The 18,413-nt window shown below is 44.0% G+C and overlaps 1 protein-coding gene across 5 annotated transcripts in view; it reads left to right on the top strand.

Moving 5' to 3' along the window:
• zfhx3b (zinc finger homeobox 3b) overlaps positions 1-18,413 on the top strand; it is a 219,310-nt gene that overhangs the window by 126,789 nt on the left and 74,108 nt on the right. For 4 of the 5 annotated variants that reach the window (XM_078175685.1, XM_033628842.2, XM_033628832.2 and 1 more), the window contains one exon: positions 2,938-3,434. In XM_078175685.1, the coding sequence (XP_078031811.1) occupies positions 2,938-3,434 (497 nt within the window). The remainder of the gene's footprint in view (positions 1-2,937; positions 3,435-18,413) is intronic. The other variant, XM_033628824.2, reaches the window with a different exon arrangement.

Below are 18,413 nucleotides of genomic sequence, written 5' to 3'. Positions count from 1 at the left end.
TGAGCCCTATTTTGTCTCTCTTGCTTTCAGAAATCCCCCGGTTGCCACAAAATCACAAAGTACAGCTCAGAGCTATTACTTTAATGTGGAATCAGTTTCAGTTTGACTTGATCTTGATTCCTAATTTACACACCGTTAACAACACACATAACGACGAGCAGGATTATCCACATATTGCCTCTCTGCACTGCTGTGTATTCTAGCTATATCACAGCTTTTTAGTTTTGGCAGCTGCCTTTCTTTGTCATGCCCTAAGGTAAGGTATGCCTGCCCTAGTGAACTTGACATCATTGTCTCATTTTACAAGCAGATTGTCACTGAAATGTAAAGAGGGAGAGGTGAAAGATACATGAACTGTTTGAGACAGGTTTACAAGGAGGGGTTACCCCAGACCTTCTCCATACATGATAGGTGTCTTTATGGCATTAGGCCGATGCTCAGTGCCTTGATCTGACTTCCATAGTAAAATTGTCTAGTGCACAAGACCAGTCTGCCAGTTAGTTTCATCTACAAATATATAGCTTTAAATGTGCCAAGTAGCAAATAGATGCCCTGGGGTAATTCTTTTTTCCTTAACAGGACATGTAAGTGACACTGTACTGATGTGATTTTGACTGAATTTTGAAGTTCACTTTGTGATACCCACTTTTGCTCACAAAAGGTGAGTTAGAGGGCCATGCCTCTATTTTCTCTTCTCCCTGCACTCCCCCTCAGGCAGCCAGCCTCAGCTTTTTTTTAATGTCATTATTCCCAAACTGCTGCTGAACTTCACCACTGGAGTTCTCCATTTTTTTCCAACTTTGTAATTGCAGCTATAAATTTTATCTTGGTCAAAGAAGGGAGGTTAGAGGGCTCAGCATGGGTAATTCAGCAGCATAGCAGAGCGTTCGGCGGGCCAGTTACAACCCCACAGTTTGTACAGACTTGTCTCCAACTGTCGCCGGTTCAAAGACACAAACAAGAATTGATTGCTGTGACTAATTCGTTTTTTTCCCTCTTCTGCCATCTGGTTCATTTTCCTGTGAGGTGAGTTGTAATAAGCATGTTACAAGGGAGGCGATGATGACAGTCTGGGCCCATAAAATACAGTGGTGTCATCCTCTGTCACACTGTAAGGAACTCTTAAAGACATCATACACAAACACTCCGATATTAACTCAAGAGTAAGACACATAAGGCTCAGTAAATCTCTTGAGAGAATCTGCCATCACAAGGAGATCTCAGACCAAGCAGCTAAAGTGAGAGGTGCCCTTTCATGCTTTCACTGTGGATTTTTGACTTTTGAGTGTATTGCCAAAGAGATAGATAACAAATGTTGACCTCACATGATCTCATCCTCCTAGTAATCCTCGTTCCCTAAGACTCAGCTACTGTAGTGAAAGGAAGATATGAGACTGGGCGCAAGAGAGTAAAGGAGAAGGGAGGAGGATGTGACTTTTCACTATTAGTGATGGAATTTGTTGTCCAACGGACACTATGAAACAGCACAAACAACAAGTGAGACAGCTGTTCACTTAAAAACTTAGCATATAAGCAAAAAATGTGATCTCGTTATATTCCTATACCTTTACAATAATTCGGTTTCAGTAAAAAAATAAAATGAAACAAAAAAAAATTATGAAAACAGATGCAAAGCTACAAGTCAGAGTCTTCGTCTAATGGTCTACAACCAGGATTTAGTGAGGAACATGATCCACGTCTGTGGTAAATCATTGAATCTGCATAGCAATGGGGCATGAGAGCCAGGTAGAAATGAGAGATGCAAGGTGGAGGAGAGGACAGGACTGGGATAGCGATTGGGCATATGTGTGCATCTGTGTGTTGTGTAAGAAGCCATGACTGGGGAGCTGGGTCTGTGAGTGATTTCAGAGGGCTTCTCAAAGGTCTCCCTCTCCTGGCTATAAAAACTCAGGTAATGGAGAAAAGTCCAAGAGCAGGCTGCATACTGCAGCAATAAATAAAAAAGGAGCTGCTGGAATTAATTTAGTGTAAAGCCAGGCAGGGTCAAGCCTGCATGCTCAGTCTGGGCAGTGAAAGATTAAAGATCAGCAAGCAAAGGCAAAAACTCCGGCTGCTCTTACCTCATATTTTTAGTATTAATTTTTAAAGTCAGCCTTCCCAGACTGTATAGACATCAGTTCTGTGGTTGGTGTCATAGGATATGTGCTTGCTGCGTTTTTCCCCCCCCTCTCATCGTTTAGACTCAGTACCAAGCAGAATTAATCTGTTGCTGTAGGTGTCCATATTGATTTAGAGGCAATCTGGAGTGAAAGAAGCAGAAGAATCCAAGCAAAGTATCCAAGCAGAGAAGTGGATTTTTTTTATGTTATTATTCAGTGAATAAGGGCGATGGATTTGATTTACAGTAATGTGTGCTTGGGAACTCTTTAGTTCTTTGGTAATGATAAAATAACTTGCTTTTTTTCTGCGGAGCTCATGGCCTCTGGAGTTGATTTACAAGACAGGCCATGGAAGTGCACCAGCCCAAACAGGGCAATGTGTGCATTCATTCTCTGGCAGTGTAAGGTTTTGGTCCTTATGGAAAAGTCCGGTCTTTGTTATTTCTCAGCTCAAAGCAAGGATAGCGAGAGGTCCATAAATTCGTGCATGCACATTATCCTTCATGCAATGTCGTAGCGACAGACAGTGTGGTTTTTCAAAGCTGAGCAGCTTCACTTAACCTGTGGTGATGAGAGATGCACAAACTGTGGCTTCATTTGGAGAACACTATGCTCACTAACTCAAAACAATAAAATAATGATTTACATGTCCTGAGGTAAAATACTGAGAGATGAAGTGATCTTTAAAAACAGAACTCTGAGCTGTCTGAGCTTTGAATGTGTCTAACACAAGTGTATATTTGCAGCCATCTAAATACCTTTCTTTCCTCTCTTCCTCTTTTTTTCCATCTTTCTCTGTGTTCCCCACACATTCTAGTAGGTGGGGAGATCCCTATGGATGTGCGGCTGGGCGGTGGGCAGTTGGTGTCTGAAGAACTGATGACCCTGGGAGAAAGTCTATCACAAACCAGCGACCCCTCCCTCAAGCTGTTTCAGTGTGCTGTATGCAACCGCTTCACCACTGACAACCTGGATGTGCTCGGCATGCATATGGGAGCTGAACGCAGCCTGCCGGAGGAGGAGTGGCGCGCTGTGGTGGGCGACTCTCACCAGTGCAAGTTGTGCCACTACACCACTCAGCTCAAGGCCAACTTCCAGCTTCACTGCAAGACAGACAAGCATGTGCAAAAGTACCAGCTTGTGGCCCACATAAAAGAAGGGGGCAAAGGCAATGAATGGCGCCTTAAGTGTGTGGCCATAGGCAACCCGGTACACCTGAAGTGCAATGCCTGCGACTACTACACCAACAGCCTGGAGAAGCTGAGGATGCACACTGTCAATACCCGCCATGAGGCTAGCCTCAAACTCTACAAGGTGAGTGGCTCTCAAGCTCCTTTATCACACCTAACAATCAACTTTGTCATGACAGTGTATCACAATTTTCATATCATTACTGAATATATACACTACATATATTATTGTACAGTTTGAGATTATATAGTACAACCATAGGAAGTAGTACATTTGTTTCATATTTGGAAGCATTTATTATCCAATTGAACTTTGATGAGTTTTACACAAATGTGCCCTTAATCCTCTCCCTCTCTGAACTTGATACTCCTCCGCATGGCACAGTAAATATTCCAGTGCTGCCCACACCACTAAACTAGTTGCTTTTCCAAGGCATGAATGATGGCTTTCTTGTGTTACTCTTGCCATCCCAGCAGTCATACAGACGCAGGGGCCACAGTGCTGCCACGAGAAGAACATGGCAGGTGAAGCTGGTTTGGAGGCTTAGGGGTGAATCACTAGGAGACGAATGAAGAAGTGTGAGGAGACAGAGGTTTGGTGCTAATACTCCTCGGAGCGGGAAAGGCTGAATCGTTCTCGACAGCCGTATTGATTTTTGCTGGACTTGGAGCTTCACCTTCTCCTCTAATCATTCCATAATAGCCAATGGATGAACACTCTCCGAACAAATGGCCATAAATCTAACAGGCCTGATTCCACTTAGGTACCTATCCTGTGTGTCTGCGGCTTTGGCCACTCTGCGCTTAACCCAAACTGGCATAGCTGCGCACGCACGTACAACACACACACAACGAAACACATACAAACAGTGACAACATGCGCTCCCTGTAAGCCTACACTACGTACACACAGACATAATCTAACATATAACACTGTAATGTGCACCGTCTCCTTGTAGATGCTGCTTTTATTTGTAATAAGTCCACTCCATTGTCAAGTGTTTGACTCTTAAAAAGTAAACAGGAAGAACTATTTAAACAGCTCTGTTGCTTGACACTTTTGTATTGGTATCTTAGTATACCATGACTTCTTTTGGAAAAGAGGCACTATAAGGCATGTGAAAAATGTGCTGCTTCAAGCATGGTGTTTTTAATCACATTAAAAACTAAGGTGAAGTGGCCCATCCACTTACACCGCCTCAAAAAGGCTGTCTTTTTGAAAATCATCCAGCGTCTTGAGTGGTTCCTCAGAACCACTGGCATGATCGACATGTTTCCTGTCCACAAGTCCTTTGTGCTGAAATCACAGTAAAAGAGAGAAATCAATTTTCAGTGTTTAGTTAAAGGGGACGGTGTGATGCTCCTGCTACAGCTGTTAGAGAGACCAGGGGACACAGGAGGTGTTGAGGTGAGAATTTGTGGTTTGCATCAGGATAAATGAGAGGACCACAGGAACATTTTTTCAGATGCACAGGGTATTTATAGATGCATACAAATGCAAATATGCAACTTAATCTGCGAATGTGTCGAGTCAGTTGTGAGACAGCAGAAAAGCGTGACCAGTTATCCTTGTGTTTTTTTCCAGCCCATGGTCATTCTCTCCTGGCCTTAGCTGCTGGACTTACTGGCCCACATTCCAATGACAGTTTCACATTAGACCAAAATAGACAGGCACTGCCATAATCCTCACTCTCGTCCTCACACCTTTTGGACAGAGAGACTTGCTTTGTCTCGCAGGATAGAGTGCAATTTATATTACATTATCTTTGTGCTTTCCACTTTGCTATGAGCCCGAAAGGCAAAAAAGAAACATATTTTTTCTCTCCTCTGTCTCTTTTTCTGCACACGTTTTTAAGAGAGAAGAGACATATGTCATCATACTGCAGCTCAGGCTGTGGGGGGATTAAATATGTACAACACATCCAGGCATGATCATTTTTTATGACTTAAGCCTCTTAAGATGGCTCCATATTTCTTAAAACCAATTGATCTTCCGAGTAAGAGTGTGTGCATTTGTCCAGAAATTACCTGCTCCCTCAACCCGAGAACACTGCAGCCCTCATAATCTCTCCTCATCCCAGACATTACTTAAAAACAGAGATGTTTTGGAGTTGACAAGAATTATTACAATATTTTATGACTTACAAATGTGATTAGCGGACAACAAATACATGGTTGTAAGGCCTCTTTGGCAGCGCAGGCTCCCCACTTGACAATGTCACAGTCTTCGTGCTGCATTCGATTTACTGTCCTGGTAGAGATACTGACAGGCAGAAACCCACAGTGGCCCACAAGCCTGTAAACCCAACTTGGTGTACTATGCAAAGACGAAAAAAGGAAAATCACCATTCATTTATTCTTCCCCAAAGAAATCCGATGCAAATGGCACCATTTTTAACCTTTTTGGGGAGAAAATAAATCATCAAGTCAGCATAAACAGGCCGTGTGATGTGGGAGATGCTTGGGACACTTCACCCAAATCAAACTGGTTTGCATTAAACAGGCCCTTTGTGTGCACAGCTCCATATAAATTGGAGCCTGTAATTACTGGAATTAAAAAGGAAGGTTTAAACTGAGGGCTAAGCTGGATGGGATAATTTGAGAGTCTGTGGTATGCGGCCCATATTAGGGCTTTCTAAAAATATCACCCCCACCACCCCAACTATTGGAATGTTCCAAAAGACCACAGAAAGATCCTGCAAGTCATCCTGACCACATGGACCACCACACAGTGGGGGGTGATGCCGTCTTCCCCTGTGTACTGTATTCTCAGTTGAGACATACCCATTCTGAGTGCAGCGTGTCCTGCCAACACACCCCTGTGCTCCGAGGCTAACTTTCACCTTCTCTTTTTTCCCATGGACCTTAGGGTTTTTTCGTGGCTCTGATGATAGCATGATGGTCACCCATCTGCTCCTAGGATGGTCATTCCTAAACACAAACAGATGGATTGTGTTGCAGTATCCAGATAACCCAAATGTTAGTTTGTGTACTCTGTGTTTTGAGACTACCTAGCACTCCCCTGAGACTCTCTGTTCATCTTGAACAAACCCAGCTTACATTCTCATTTTACAGTTAGCCACGTACATACTGTGTGAATATGATAGCCCTTATACCACCAGCAGTAGGCCTCAGGGCTTGGCTATGTGTTAGTGTGGAGGTGAGATGAGTGGAACTAATCCAGCTCCCAGGCCCTGGCTGCTCTGGCCAGACAGAAAGGGTGGGGCCTAACCAGGCCCAGCCACAGGCCTCAGCTTCCAGTCAAGGGTTGGGGGAAAGGGGAGGAGCATGGGGAGTTAGCTGGCTACCTTCCTTGTCTCGGGGGCCGGTGCAATCGGCGGTAATTGAGATTGATTGGATGTTATTTTTCCTCTTGCAAATGTAGTCCATTAGCTTGGCACATGCATAATCAGTTTAGAGCGCAGTTAGCCGAATGTAATCATGTTCCTCGGTGTCTGCTAGCACAAAATCCACTCCAGATGCCGCTTGGCCATGGAAAGAAAGGGAGAAAGTGCCGTCACTATCAGATGGGGAATCTTTAACCAAGAAAGTCCTGACACCCCTCCCTCTCTCCTGGTCCCGCTCTATTGAGCACACACATAACTATACAAACTTCTCACCTATCTCTCCCTCCGCCTCGCACGCACAGTCACATCCACTGTCTGCTCCTCACCTATGTGAACAGAGCTTTTGATTGTATGTTCTGCATTTTAACTGCACTAACATAGTGTTAAGTGGAGCCCAGCGGCTGGCCCATTAGCGAACACAATACATCTGTAACTTGGATGGAGTCTCTGCTCTTATTTTACCCTTCAGTGCAGTCCAAAAGAATCAGTGAACGCTGAGGAAAGAAAAAGTCTACACTGCAGAGAGCAAATAATCACAATGAAACATAATAGAGGCAAAGAGGTAGTAATGTAAATGAAGGGATTAGCGGTTACATGAAAAGGCATTAAGGTGGTTCACTGATGATCCTGAAGCACTGGCTTCTCAGACTCAGGAATGCAAATTGTGTTGACCTCTTCCCATTAATGATCATAACTACCAGGATTGACTCCAGTTCTCTTGGACTATACAATAGTCTGTCGTTAGGTTACAACCACAAATAGCTGATGTTTGTATTCCAGCTCTAGAAAAAATATCAATCAAAAAGAGCTGTACAGGAGGTCAGTCCTGCTGACTTAGACATAGGCCACGTCCCCACTAGATGACAGGATCGCTGATTTTGGCATCCTAGATGAATTGTCAGATATTCACACATACAGGGTTATTATGGAGTCTTGTTACCCCTCACTACTGTGACAGGGTCGGCACCATCATGTCGTATTCCTCTCCTGCGCTCCTAACTTTTCCGTGATGTCCCAAAAATTCTAAATATTTTGTGGTTGTCTCATATTGTGAGCAGACAAATGAGCCCAAATTGTCACGCTGGCCAGCATCAAGATAAAAATTACAGCAGGTATTGTGAGATGTCCTCTGGCGAAATGATGTCTAGCGGGCGCCTGGCCTTACCCACTCACCCACTAGACATTTCTAAGAAGAGGAGGGGTAGGAGGAGGATGGAGAGACAGACAGGAGAGAGGGGATGGAGGGGTGGGGGCGACAGGAGGGTTGGAAGGATAGATACTCTGCTAATTATCATGGCTAGCCTATGATTGTTCAGTAATAGTGCTCAGTGGGAAAGGTTGCAGCAGTTCCAGGAAGAGCTGAGCTCTGATTTACTGGTACTACCGCTCTAATAAAGCGCTTGCTGCACATCCTGGGAGACAGCCCATTCTCTCCTTTCACATGCACAAGCGTGTGAATACACACACACACACACACACACACACACACACACACACACACACACGCAATCTTGTAATCTAAAGTGCCAGCAGATGACAACATAGGGCTCATGAAATGTATCATTTTAATTGCTCATAGAGAAGTTCTTATAATATGATTTTGTACAAGTGATTTACATGTGATAAAAGGCATCACACTAAGGAAGTATTAAAATTCTGTACAAGCCCCTGTAACACCTTCTTAGTCAATACAAGTCGTGATCCTGAACCCCAGTTACCCCCTTTGGGGGTTGCCTGCAGGATGTTGAGCTTTAGTGTCCTATCTCAAACAGATCTCAGTTACTCTGACTGGTGAGTGGAACAAGGATGGAGTGGCACACTACAAAAAAAATTGGATTGGAGAGAGGTGCTGTCAGGCAAGTAAGGGGGGCTGGTAGGGCTTAGTGTTTGGCAATGTGCAAGAATTTCACAACTTTTCTAGCTCCCACCTCTTGAGAAGGCCAGGGAGAGGGTCGGGCTTTTGACTTGTGGCACAGCTGCTTCTGCTGCTGCTGCTGCTGCTGCTGTTGCTTGTATGTGCAACTGCCCTACTGTGGGTGTTGCTGAGACTGACAAAGTGACAGTGAAAAAAAGCAAAAGACAAGGGGCAGAAAGCTGCTTACACAGGGGAGGCTGGTCTTTTCCCAGCTTTCTTTTTTTTCTATTTTACAATGTCTGTTCGCCACAATTGCCAGAGTTAAAAGGGCCCAGTGCATTACCAGACCAGGTCCTCCTTCCTGGGTCTGTGGTGGCAATAGAGATGCATTCTCTGTGTTCCCTCGCGCTGAGCCATAGGAGGATTCGAGAAGGGATAGAGATGATGTGTTACATTGTCAGCTGGGAGTTGGAGCTCCTTGGTGATTGTGTTAATGGTTATTTGTTTTGATTAGATTTTTTTTTTGTTTCTGGATGTGAGCAGCAGGGCATGCTCCTGCTGAAGTGCAAGGAAGCTGCTGATCCTGTTATCTCCATCAGCAGAGAGGGTAGATTGGCTATTGGGGAAGGAAAAGAAATAGGAGGCAAGGGCATATCGGTTTTTGAGGCTGGGGTTCATTGCAAAGGAGACATAAATTCCACTTTTTGTACATTTGCCACAATAAGCATTGATATACGCTGCACATATACAGTTTATACCTCCCGCCCTACATCCCCCGCTTTTTACAGATAGTAAAACCGTTTCTGTCAACTGTCAGCCATCCTTGACTCTATACCTCCCAGTCCACTCTGCTTCTATCTATGTTATATTGTTTCTCTCCTCCCTGTTCCTACCTTTTCTTCACTGTCTCCACAAAATTAATAAACCTAACAAACAGGGGGTGAAGGGAGCCACGAAACAGACCAGTATGGATAATGAAGCAGTGGGTGGTCCAGAATGGGGATCTGCTTAAAGTTAAATATCTTTAATCCAACCATGCTGGAAAAAGTTCTCCTGAGTTATAATCCAGCATCTGCACCCCCGTCCCACTCTTTCTACTTACTCATCAGCCTTTCAGAAGTTCCTTCCTCCTCACTTGAGAGCAAAGTACTGTTAACATTTTGTCAGCGCACTGATTCTCTTATTAAATCAACAGCTCTTGCTCCCAAAGATAAAAAAAAAAGAAGACGTACAAAGTGTTCCAGGCTTAAATTTGTCTTTAATTTTTGTGGTTATGACAAATGGTAAAATAAAGTTGTTCCCTTTAAAGTGATTATTGGGGATGGTGGAATTATTGAGAGGACAATTACATTTTGGAGAAAGATAATATTACAGACATATCAGTTACGATCCTGTGATTTGACCACCTTGCTGTAAAGATGCCACAGAGATAGTATTCACTTTGCCTTGTCTTTGAAAACACCTTCAGGCTTAGGATTCCATATAATTAGTGGCCTCCGCAATTTCCTATGAACTCATTATGTATTTGCTAGTCAAACTGCAGTAAAATGAATTGTCATGTAGGCGGACTGTCATCACATTTACATGCACACAGATGACTCATATTACTATGAATACCCAGATCGAAGTGATTGGCCTTTCCTTGCATTTCCCAATAACCAAGCAACATGTGTTGTTTAATGACCTAGTTAATGTCTAGAATTATGTGTGGTTGCCTACAGGCTCATATATTAACACAGTAGCATTAATGCTGATTTGGAGATTTTCCTGGTCAACAGAACACCTCAATGTAAGTTCCGATTCTTGTAGTGTTGAGAACCAGACAAACCAAACTGGCAACAAAGGCCAACTGTTGAAACCCTTCGTGTCGCATGCGTCTGGGCCAAAACAGTCCGGACTTGCATGAGAGGGAATAACACGCCATAGCAGCAGGTGACTGTAGTCTGTATTTGTTATTCAAAAAGGGAAACTGGAAGACTGACAGGACGAATTCAAGATGCTAGTTAGCTCGTTAACACGTCAACAACACAACCTGATGTTGAAACAACAAAGGATATTTACTGTGCGTCAGCAAACAGTAACACAAACAATTATGAATCGTTTCTGCTAAATGGCTAAAAAAAACAATCTTACCTAATCTAACAAGTTTGTTTCTATCTTACGCCTTCTTGACCTTAGCTGTTTGTTTTCCTCACTTCTGTTTGTCCCCTTGTGCACTGAGCTGAACTGCCAATCAGAATGATTTCCCTCACTGACGGGCTCTGCTGGCTCTGATGCAGATTCAATATGCTAAATCGGCCAAAGAACAGGTGTCAAGGGACGACTGGTGCCAACAGTGCAAAACACACCACAAAAACTAGGGTGATATATGCTCACCGATGACCCAACATTGATCATGCTTGGTGTATCAGGGCCATTAGTTGTAAGCTGAAAACTGCTGCATGTGGTTCGAACTCTAAAAGAAACTAGACTTAGCCGCTGATGTGTTTTGAATTCATGCAAACACACTGTGTGGCTATCATGACTCGAATCAAGCGTTTCACAGGTCTTTTTTGCCCAGCTGGTCAATACATCTGGTGACCTATAGCCATTGCACCTGAAAGACTAACAGTGGCAATTGGCAGGTAAACACTGCTTTGATGAGGCCAGATGGAGGTTCCTGTGGATCTATGTAGCTCCTAAGCTGAAGGGATGGAGAGAGTGAGGCAGGCAGGCTTACCGGCTCTGTGCCATCAATACATCAGTGGCTAAGCCACCAGATTAATGGCCTCCGAGTGGTCAGGGCCACAAAACTACTCAGCTCTGCGGTCTGTGTTCAGTGAAGCTGTACATGAAAGCAAGGTGGGGTGAAGAGACAGATGAGGAGAGGGGAGGAGGTCTTAGGTACCAGGATGAGCACACAGGGACCTCTATTCTGTTTGGGTTTGGCCTACAGAGTAGAGTCATGGGACAGATAAATTTTACAGAATGATAGATGTGTGCCCCTGGCTGTTGTTTCATTCCCCTTGCCTTGTAATGTTCCACTTGTAAGTCCTAAATGATGTTTGAGTAGCTAAACAAAAAAATTATATGCAGTATTAAGTCATTTTATATACATGTATTTATAAGTGAGGACATTTAGTTTCTGAGCACAACCTGTTGGCTATGTAGTTTGCTGGAAGGCAGCCGAATTCAAACCCATGCTTGATTTACAGTACTGCAGCCATTTAAATAGCTCCTAAGTGCGCAGAGCATGTACTGCCTTTGTTTTACCTAGGTTTTTCTTTGTTTTAACAAATCTGCCCCTAAGGTCTTTCCATTTTGTGGTGCATCGATTACTGTTGGATTGCAGAACTTCAGCAATTTCTCGCCTGGATTTCATTGTTGTTTGTGATGGGTCAGAGAGGTGCTGATGCCTGCATGCATGTTCCTCTCAAAGCATTCTATTTTGGATGGGTTATGTAGCGCAAAATGTGACATGAACTCTGTGAAGTAGTCTGTGCAACAAAAAGTTCGCCTCACCTCTCTGACCACTCTCAAGGCTTGATTAAAGATTAACCTTCCACTGGTTTCCTGAGGACAATTTTCTGGGTAGAGTTTTTATTTGAAACAGTGGGGCGTCAGAGGCCTTTCCGAGCCATCTCTCTTTCTAAACTTCATGGCGCTGGTTGTCCATCCATGTTTTGCCTAATTGCTGTGTGCTGCAGTCCAGGGTTAGAACTGGGAGTTGTAAATCTATCAGTGTTATGCAGACAATGTTTTCTCCAGATGTAGAAGAAAAGATTTCATCCTTTTGTAATTAAACGGTGCAGCCCAGGGTGTCATGCGGTTTTTATTGGGGGCCCTGGAACAGATCATTTTGCACCTTGTTTTCTCATCATGCCTGTTATTCTTCAATACAAAAGATGGATAAAACGGAAAGATGAAAATGAAAAAAAGGGTAGCAGAGAATAGAATCTCTTGTTTAAATCATAATATGGAAATTACTAGGTAGTGATGTAAGAGGTAGCGATGGGGAGCGCAGGGTGGAGGCACAAAGGGGACAAAGGCATAGTCATGGAACTAAGGCAATTACATAGTTCCCCAGATGAGGAATATCAGAAAAAACGCACGTCTTTTTTAACCCCAGGAATGTTCCCAAATGTTATCTTTCCCACGGGTGCCGTCTTCTACACCTGTGTTCTACTTTAAACTAAGCGAGAGGGGGAGCGAGTTGGGGAAAGTGATAGTGAGTGAAAGAGGGAGAGACAGCTTTAAGAGTTGGGGACGAGAATGCTCTTCAGTTTCTCAAGGGCACCGATACTTTATGGCCTTCACATTCCTGCATGACAAACTGATGCCCAGAATAGACAGAGTGGCACTGGGGGGGGAGAAAAAGAGTTTAACTACCATGCCTTAAAGCCCCACCCCGACATATCATCTCCGTTCCTTGCTCACCTTCACCTCACCCTGCTTCGTTTATGTGGCGAACCTCAGGGTCACGCCATCTGACGCTTTTCTTTTACTAGCCAGAGCTGGCGAAAGTGAGGGACTGAAGTGCAGGCTTTTGTTTAGTGTAAGCAGCTCCACACATTTGTGTTTCATAAAGTCCTTTTCAATCTCATGTTGATTTACAGAGGCCTCTTTCCTCTGAGATCTCTTCAGAGGAGCAGACAGCAGAGGAAGTCTCCACAGCCACTGAACTCCCAGGCTCACTCCCAGATCATATACTATCATCCCTCACTGCCTTCCTTGCCAGCACCACAAACTCTTTTTTTTTAATAATGTCACCACATTCAATCAACACTAGCCCTAAAATTAAGGACTGCTGAATAATTCAAACTTGGATCCTTCCTTCAGATGGCCTTTCTCTGTCACTAGATAGGAATTTCCTTAATTTATGCTTGTTAGGTTGGAATAGTCATGTTGAAATAATTTGAACCATAAGGGCTGTCTGTGCAGCTACTGTTTAAATGAGAACTCTGGGAGCTGTTAAAGTTTGAACATGAAATTGTGAGATCTGGAATGCAAATTATTATTCAAATGATCAATGTATTAATTTGCATGCTGAGAGGCGTGAGGGAGAGAAAGAGCATCTTAATAAGTTCTGTAAAGCAAAGTATTTTATTATTTGTTGATGTTTCAGGAGTGAGGGCGTATTAATTTTGCAGTTATGAGTCCCAGTGTGACCTAAATCTCTCTCTCTTTCTTTCTCACTCGCACGCACACACACATATCTGTCACACACACACACACACACACACACACACACACACACACACACACACACACAACATTATCATCATCATCATCATCATCACATACACACACAAAAATGCTTTTGTTCTCACCAATGTTTGGCCACACCTTCCTGTTTCTCAGCAAGTATCATTTCACAGACGGCTTACAGACATGAAGAGACAACAACAGCTTTGGCGATCCAAACCGCCGTATCACACTTTTTTTTTTTTATATAAACAGGGACAGCACGGCCTTCTAATACAGATAGTTTCATCTCCGAGGTTTTTCTTTGCAATCAGCTCCTTTTGAGATTCCAGGGAGATGAAATGTCAAAATGTCTGGATTTATGGGATATTAAATAGACTTAAACCATAGACTTAAGCCTTAAGCAGTTGAAACTGGTTGAGTGAGGCGCCAAATAAAGGCAAACCCCTCAGAACATGAGATTTCAGGACCTGCTGTTTGTACTCCGATTTCCCACCATCTTCCCTTACACATCAAATGGAGTTTATCATTCAATTTTCCTACATGTACAACTTTTCCTCCTTTTTCCTAAGCTCAGTTTCTAGTCTGTGCTTTCAGTACTGACTGGTGGGGTGATAAGGACAGAACAATTTGGTGATTGGTCTTTAGGTGTTTGGGATTATCTGTGATTTTAAGGGATTTTTTTATTCTTTGAGTGGTCGTATTAGATCTGGAGCAAGTTTGTGACGGAGCAGCCTGAAAACTAGGCGAGCATAAAGTAGAGGAAAAACATATGTGTTGTGAATTTCATTCTAATAACTTATCATTGACAGATTGGGTGTCTTATAGCGGAATACTAACCCTGAGTGGCGCATGTAGTTAAGAGAGATCAGTCCTTACATCTGGAATGGAGGTTAGGGCTTTTTAGATGGGAGATCCAGCACTGGAGTATTCCCAGTATTCAACTTAACTTTTAAATCATTAAAAATGATGAAGCCATCTCCACAAAGTCAGGGGTTTATATACGAAAATCAAACACCATCTGCCATCTCTGATCAGAAGCAACAGCCATCAGGCCAGGGTTACCAAGGCAGAACAGGAAAAGCCATTAACTGCCAATCACTGCATCGATCGACAAGCCAGTCCACCACTACCACCCCCTCTCTACCCCCGCCCGCCCCTGCCCACAGACACACGCATACAGTTCATCAGCTTTTACTGTACTGTTTACACACATGCACAGACGCATACACGTGCACACAGCCTTGCATAGACCACTATCTGTGTGTGCACCCGCGCTACGTGATGGGTAACATTTGGTCGAGTTTGTCTCTTTCCCGCTTGAACTGCGTTATCTTTTAAATTATCTGGAGTCTAGATTGCAGGATCAACATTCTGTTCGGTTTAGATAAAGGTTGTCTGACTTCTTTTTTTTTTATATATATGTTGGCTCAGTAAACCCAATGTGTTACTTGAAGGACAGTCGAGATGCCGTTAAAAAGATATTTCCTTCTGAGCATAGGTTTGTAATCTCCTCATTACCGAAATGCATCTCCGTAAAGTCCATTGCCCTGTCAAAATGAGAGTAGACACTCCATTCTGCTCGGTCTCTCTCCACATTTTTGGAGTCAACCCTCAGATAAAAAGGGAACTAATAGAGTCAGTGAAGGGCAAAAAGGAAAAAAAAAACAAGATTGATTTTTTTTTTCTCCTCCATTTTCAATGGTGTCGCTAGAACTGAGGGTCATTAGAAGAATATTTACCTACTTCCCAATTTAATAGAGATGCTGTATATCAGAGTGATCTGGATCAGAGGTCAGGGCAGGGGGGAGCAATTAAAGTGTATGGATCCAGAAGCTCCGGGCCTGTCCCATTGTGTGTGCTGTGGGTAGAAACAGATAGGTGAGCTAAAAGGGAGGCAGAGCCAATATGTATTGAACATGGCCATATTAATTAATCGAGCGTTGTTACTGATGAACTAGTGATGCATTAGTCAGGGTCACGAATGCATACGTGTGTCTATGCACACCACACACAGGCTGGTATTGATGGTTTTGTTGATTGTGTACATGCAGCACACTCATAGCTCGGCTATTATACATCATTTCATACAAGTTAAACCAGTGACCAGTAATACTTACATTCATACTAATTGTGCTGTCTTTTCTGTTACTTGCTTTGGTTAGGTCAGCCTTCTCTGGGGCCACACAATAACCAGAGACAGAACAGATATGATGGATGTGGCCTGGGGCCTATGTGCTCGCTCTGCATCTGCGGTGGCCTCATCCACACATCAGCCATGAGGAGAGGGAGGGAACGTAGTAGGGAGGGAGGGAAGGAGGGCAGAGATACAAACCAGACCAGCAATTTTCCTCGTTCCGCTCATAAATATTTGTGTGGCTGATTTATAAACAGTGGAGCAAGAGAAGAGATCAAAGTGAACTGTAACGCTTATATAAAACTGGGGCTTTTTCACGACACTGCCCTACACACCATGCCCGTGCCTATTAAAGACAAAGCTATATATCAGGAGGCATATTGGCAAGAGTACTGAATGGCCACTCGCACTTTAGAGCTCAGTCTTCCCCCAGTTGTGAGTCAAGTTCTTACAGCACAACCTTCCAAGGCTCTCAAACACTAGTTAAAGGCCATCAATATGTGTTATAGCGAAAACTCAACCTGCTCTCAGCCTGTGTAAACTCCCTCGAGGTCAGTGGCTTCTTAGGGTTGGGTTTTAAATGGCTGCAGTAATGCCAGACAGCCATATTAAAACATAGCAATGCAGTGAAGAGTCACCGCGTCCTGGTAGTGGTAAAGAGTCATGTTCGTCACAGTAGTTGACAGCTGCACATGCTGATTCAGGCAACCAGCTGGTCAGACGCAACACAAAGGCCAAGCCTCCTGTAAGGCAGAGAGGAGGGATCAGGGTGGGCTGAAACAGTGTGTGTACACTGTATCTATGTATGTGTTTGTCGGAGCAGAGTACTGGCCTCATGTGTCCAAACACTGACAGAGACAGACACAGACATTCACAGCTATAGCACTCTAGGGCTGTTAGGAGCAGAGCAGACATTCCACACCTAGAGGCAGTGTTTACCCCCCCACCAGTCATACACACGCACACATCTTCCATCCAACCCCAGCCCATCACCCCTGCCATTCAGTCCCAGCCTGGGTCGGATGCGGGGGAGCAAGAGGTGCTCTCCTCTGCCACTGGTCCTCTCCCTGATTAAGAACAGTTATAGCTGGCAGATGCAGAGAAGCGCCTTGACGATAGCTGTTGTGTGACCTCCGTGGGAGGGAGAACAGCATGGGTAATGGGAGAGAAGAGAGGGTCTATTTCAATGGAGATTCCCCCCCTTTGTCCACCAGCAGGACAGGGTGTGCTCAGTGTGGTGAGGCCTGGGAGAGCTGCTGCTAAACAGCCTGTCTCTCTGTCAGTCTGTCTGCGCGTGAGTACCCAGAGACATCTGGTTCTCTAGCTGTGGGAACATGGTGGCATTATTTTTTTCAGGTACTTTACCTAGCACATTTTCTCTTGGTAATTTCAGAAAGATTTTACTGTACATATAGCACATCTATACAGTCATTGGGGAGGAGAATACACGTCTGTTTCTACAGCTTCCCTCATTTAGATGAGGGTATGCTGCTGTCTCAAAGCACCCCTTGTCTTATATGTTGCTGTTCTACCTAAAATCCATTGTATATTTTGCATGTGAGTTTGATCAGGTAGGCAGGCATTGTAGGAGAGTTTGAGAGAGAGTAGACTGCAGATTGTCTTACCCCTGGTGTGTCTGAGTTTCTGTGCGGGGAGTTCAAAGTCCTGCTGAACATCAGAGGGCTGATGCTGAGTGAGGCTGACTAGCTGCAGCCTGTGGTCTGGGAAGGGTTACTGAATTATTACTGATGGTTTCAGGGGTAACTGTCCGACCACAGGACTGGGGAATATTAATCATTTATTTGATTGTCCGCATGTGCTGATTAATCAATTTGAGTAGGATCTGCAGGATTAACTACCCTATTATTCCCCTGTAAGAACAGATAAGAGATAAGACTTTAAAATATCATATTCCATTTATCATTTATTTTTAGGTCCCTGCTGATGAGGGTGAAATAAAAACTGAGGTGAGATTAGGCAGAATAGCAACATGGGGAAAGCGTTGGGGGAGGAGGATAAGAGAAGGAGGGATGAGGAGAGAGGAAAAAAAATCTCTTAACTGCAGATTTTAGTGCTTCAGAAGATGGGGGAAAAGATACAGCTTTGTATTTCTTCAAACATGGCACAGAAACCAAGTTGTGCAGCTGGGAGTGAGAGAGCGGAGAGAAAAGGGGGGCGGAGAGACAAGAGGAACGGGAAGTTGATGGGAAAGTGATAGCTGTCTCCACCTGGAGTATAGCCTGAGCTGTGTGTTAGGAGGAAAGGCAAAGCAAGGGAAAGGAGGGAGCTGCTGCATTTCGCTCCTAACTGTACCCTGGTTTAGGTAAGTTTGGCTCTCATACCAAGTATAGCTAGCTAAACTGATCCAACAATGGCACAATTCCTGTTTACCCCACTCACTATCTATTCAGTCTATAAATTCTCAATCTGCCAGCTGTTTAATGTGCTATGTCATGTGGTAATGCCTTTGATTCCAACATGCCTCCGTTTGTAAATACAAGAGGCACTCAAAAGGCTGTGGTTTCTTTACAAGCATGGCGCCCCCGGCGCTTTGGTTGGGAATGCATTGAGAGGGAGAAG

Source organism: Epinephelus lanceolatus, chromosome 2 (assembly GCF_041903045.1).
Source record: "Epinephelus lanceolatus isolate andai-2023 chromosome 2, ASM4190304v1, whole genome shotgun sequence".
NCBI lineage: Eukaryota > Metazoa > Chordata > Actinopteri > Perciformes > Serranidae > Epinephelus > Epinephelus lanceolatus.
The sequence above is the reverse complement of the archived record's forward strand: the minus strand, read 5'-3'. Positions and strand labels throughout refer to the sequence as shown.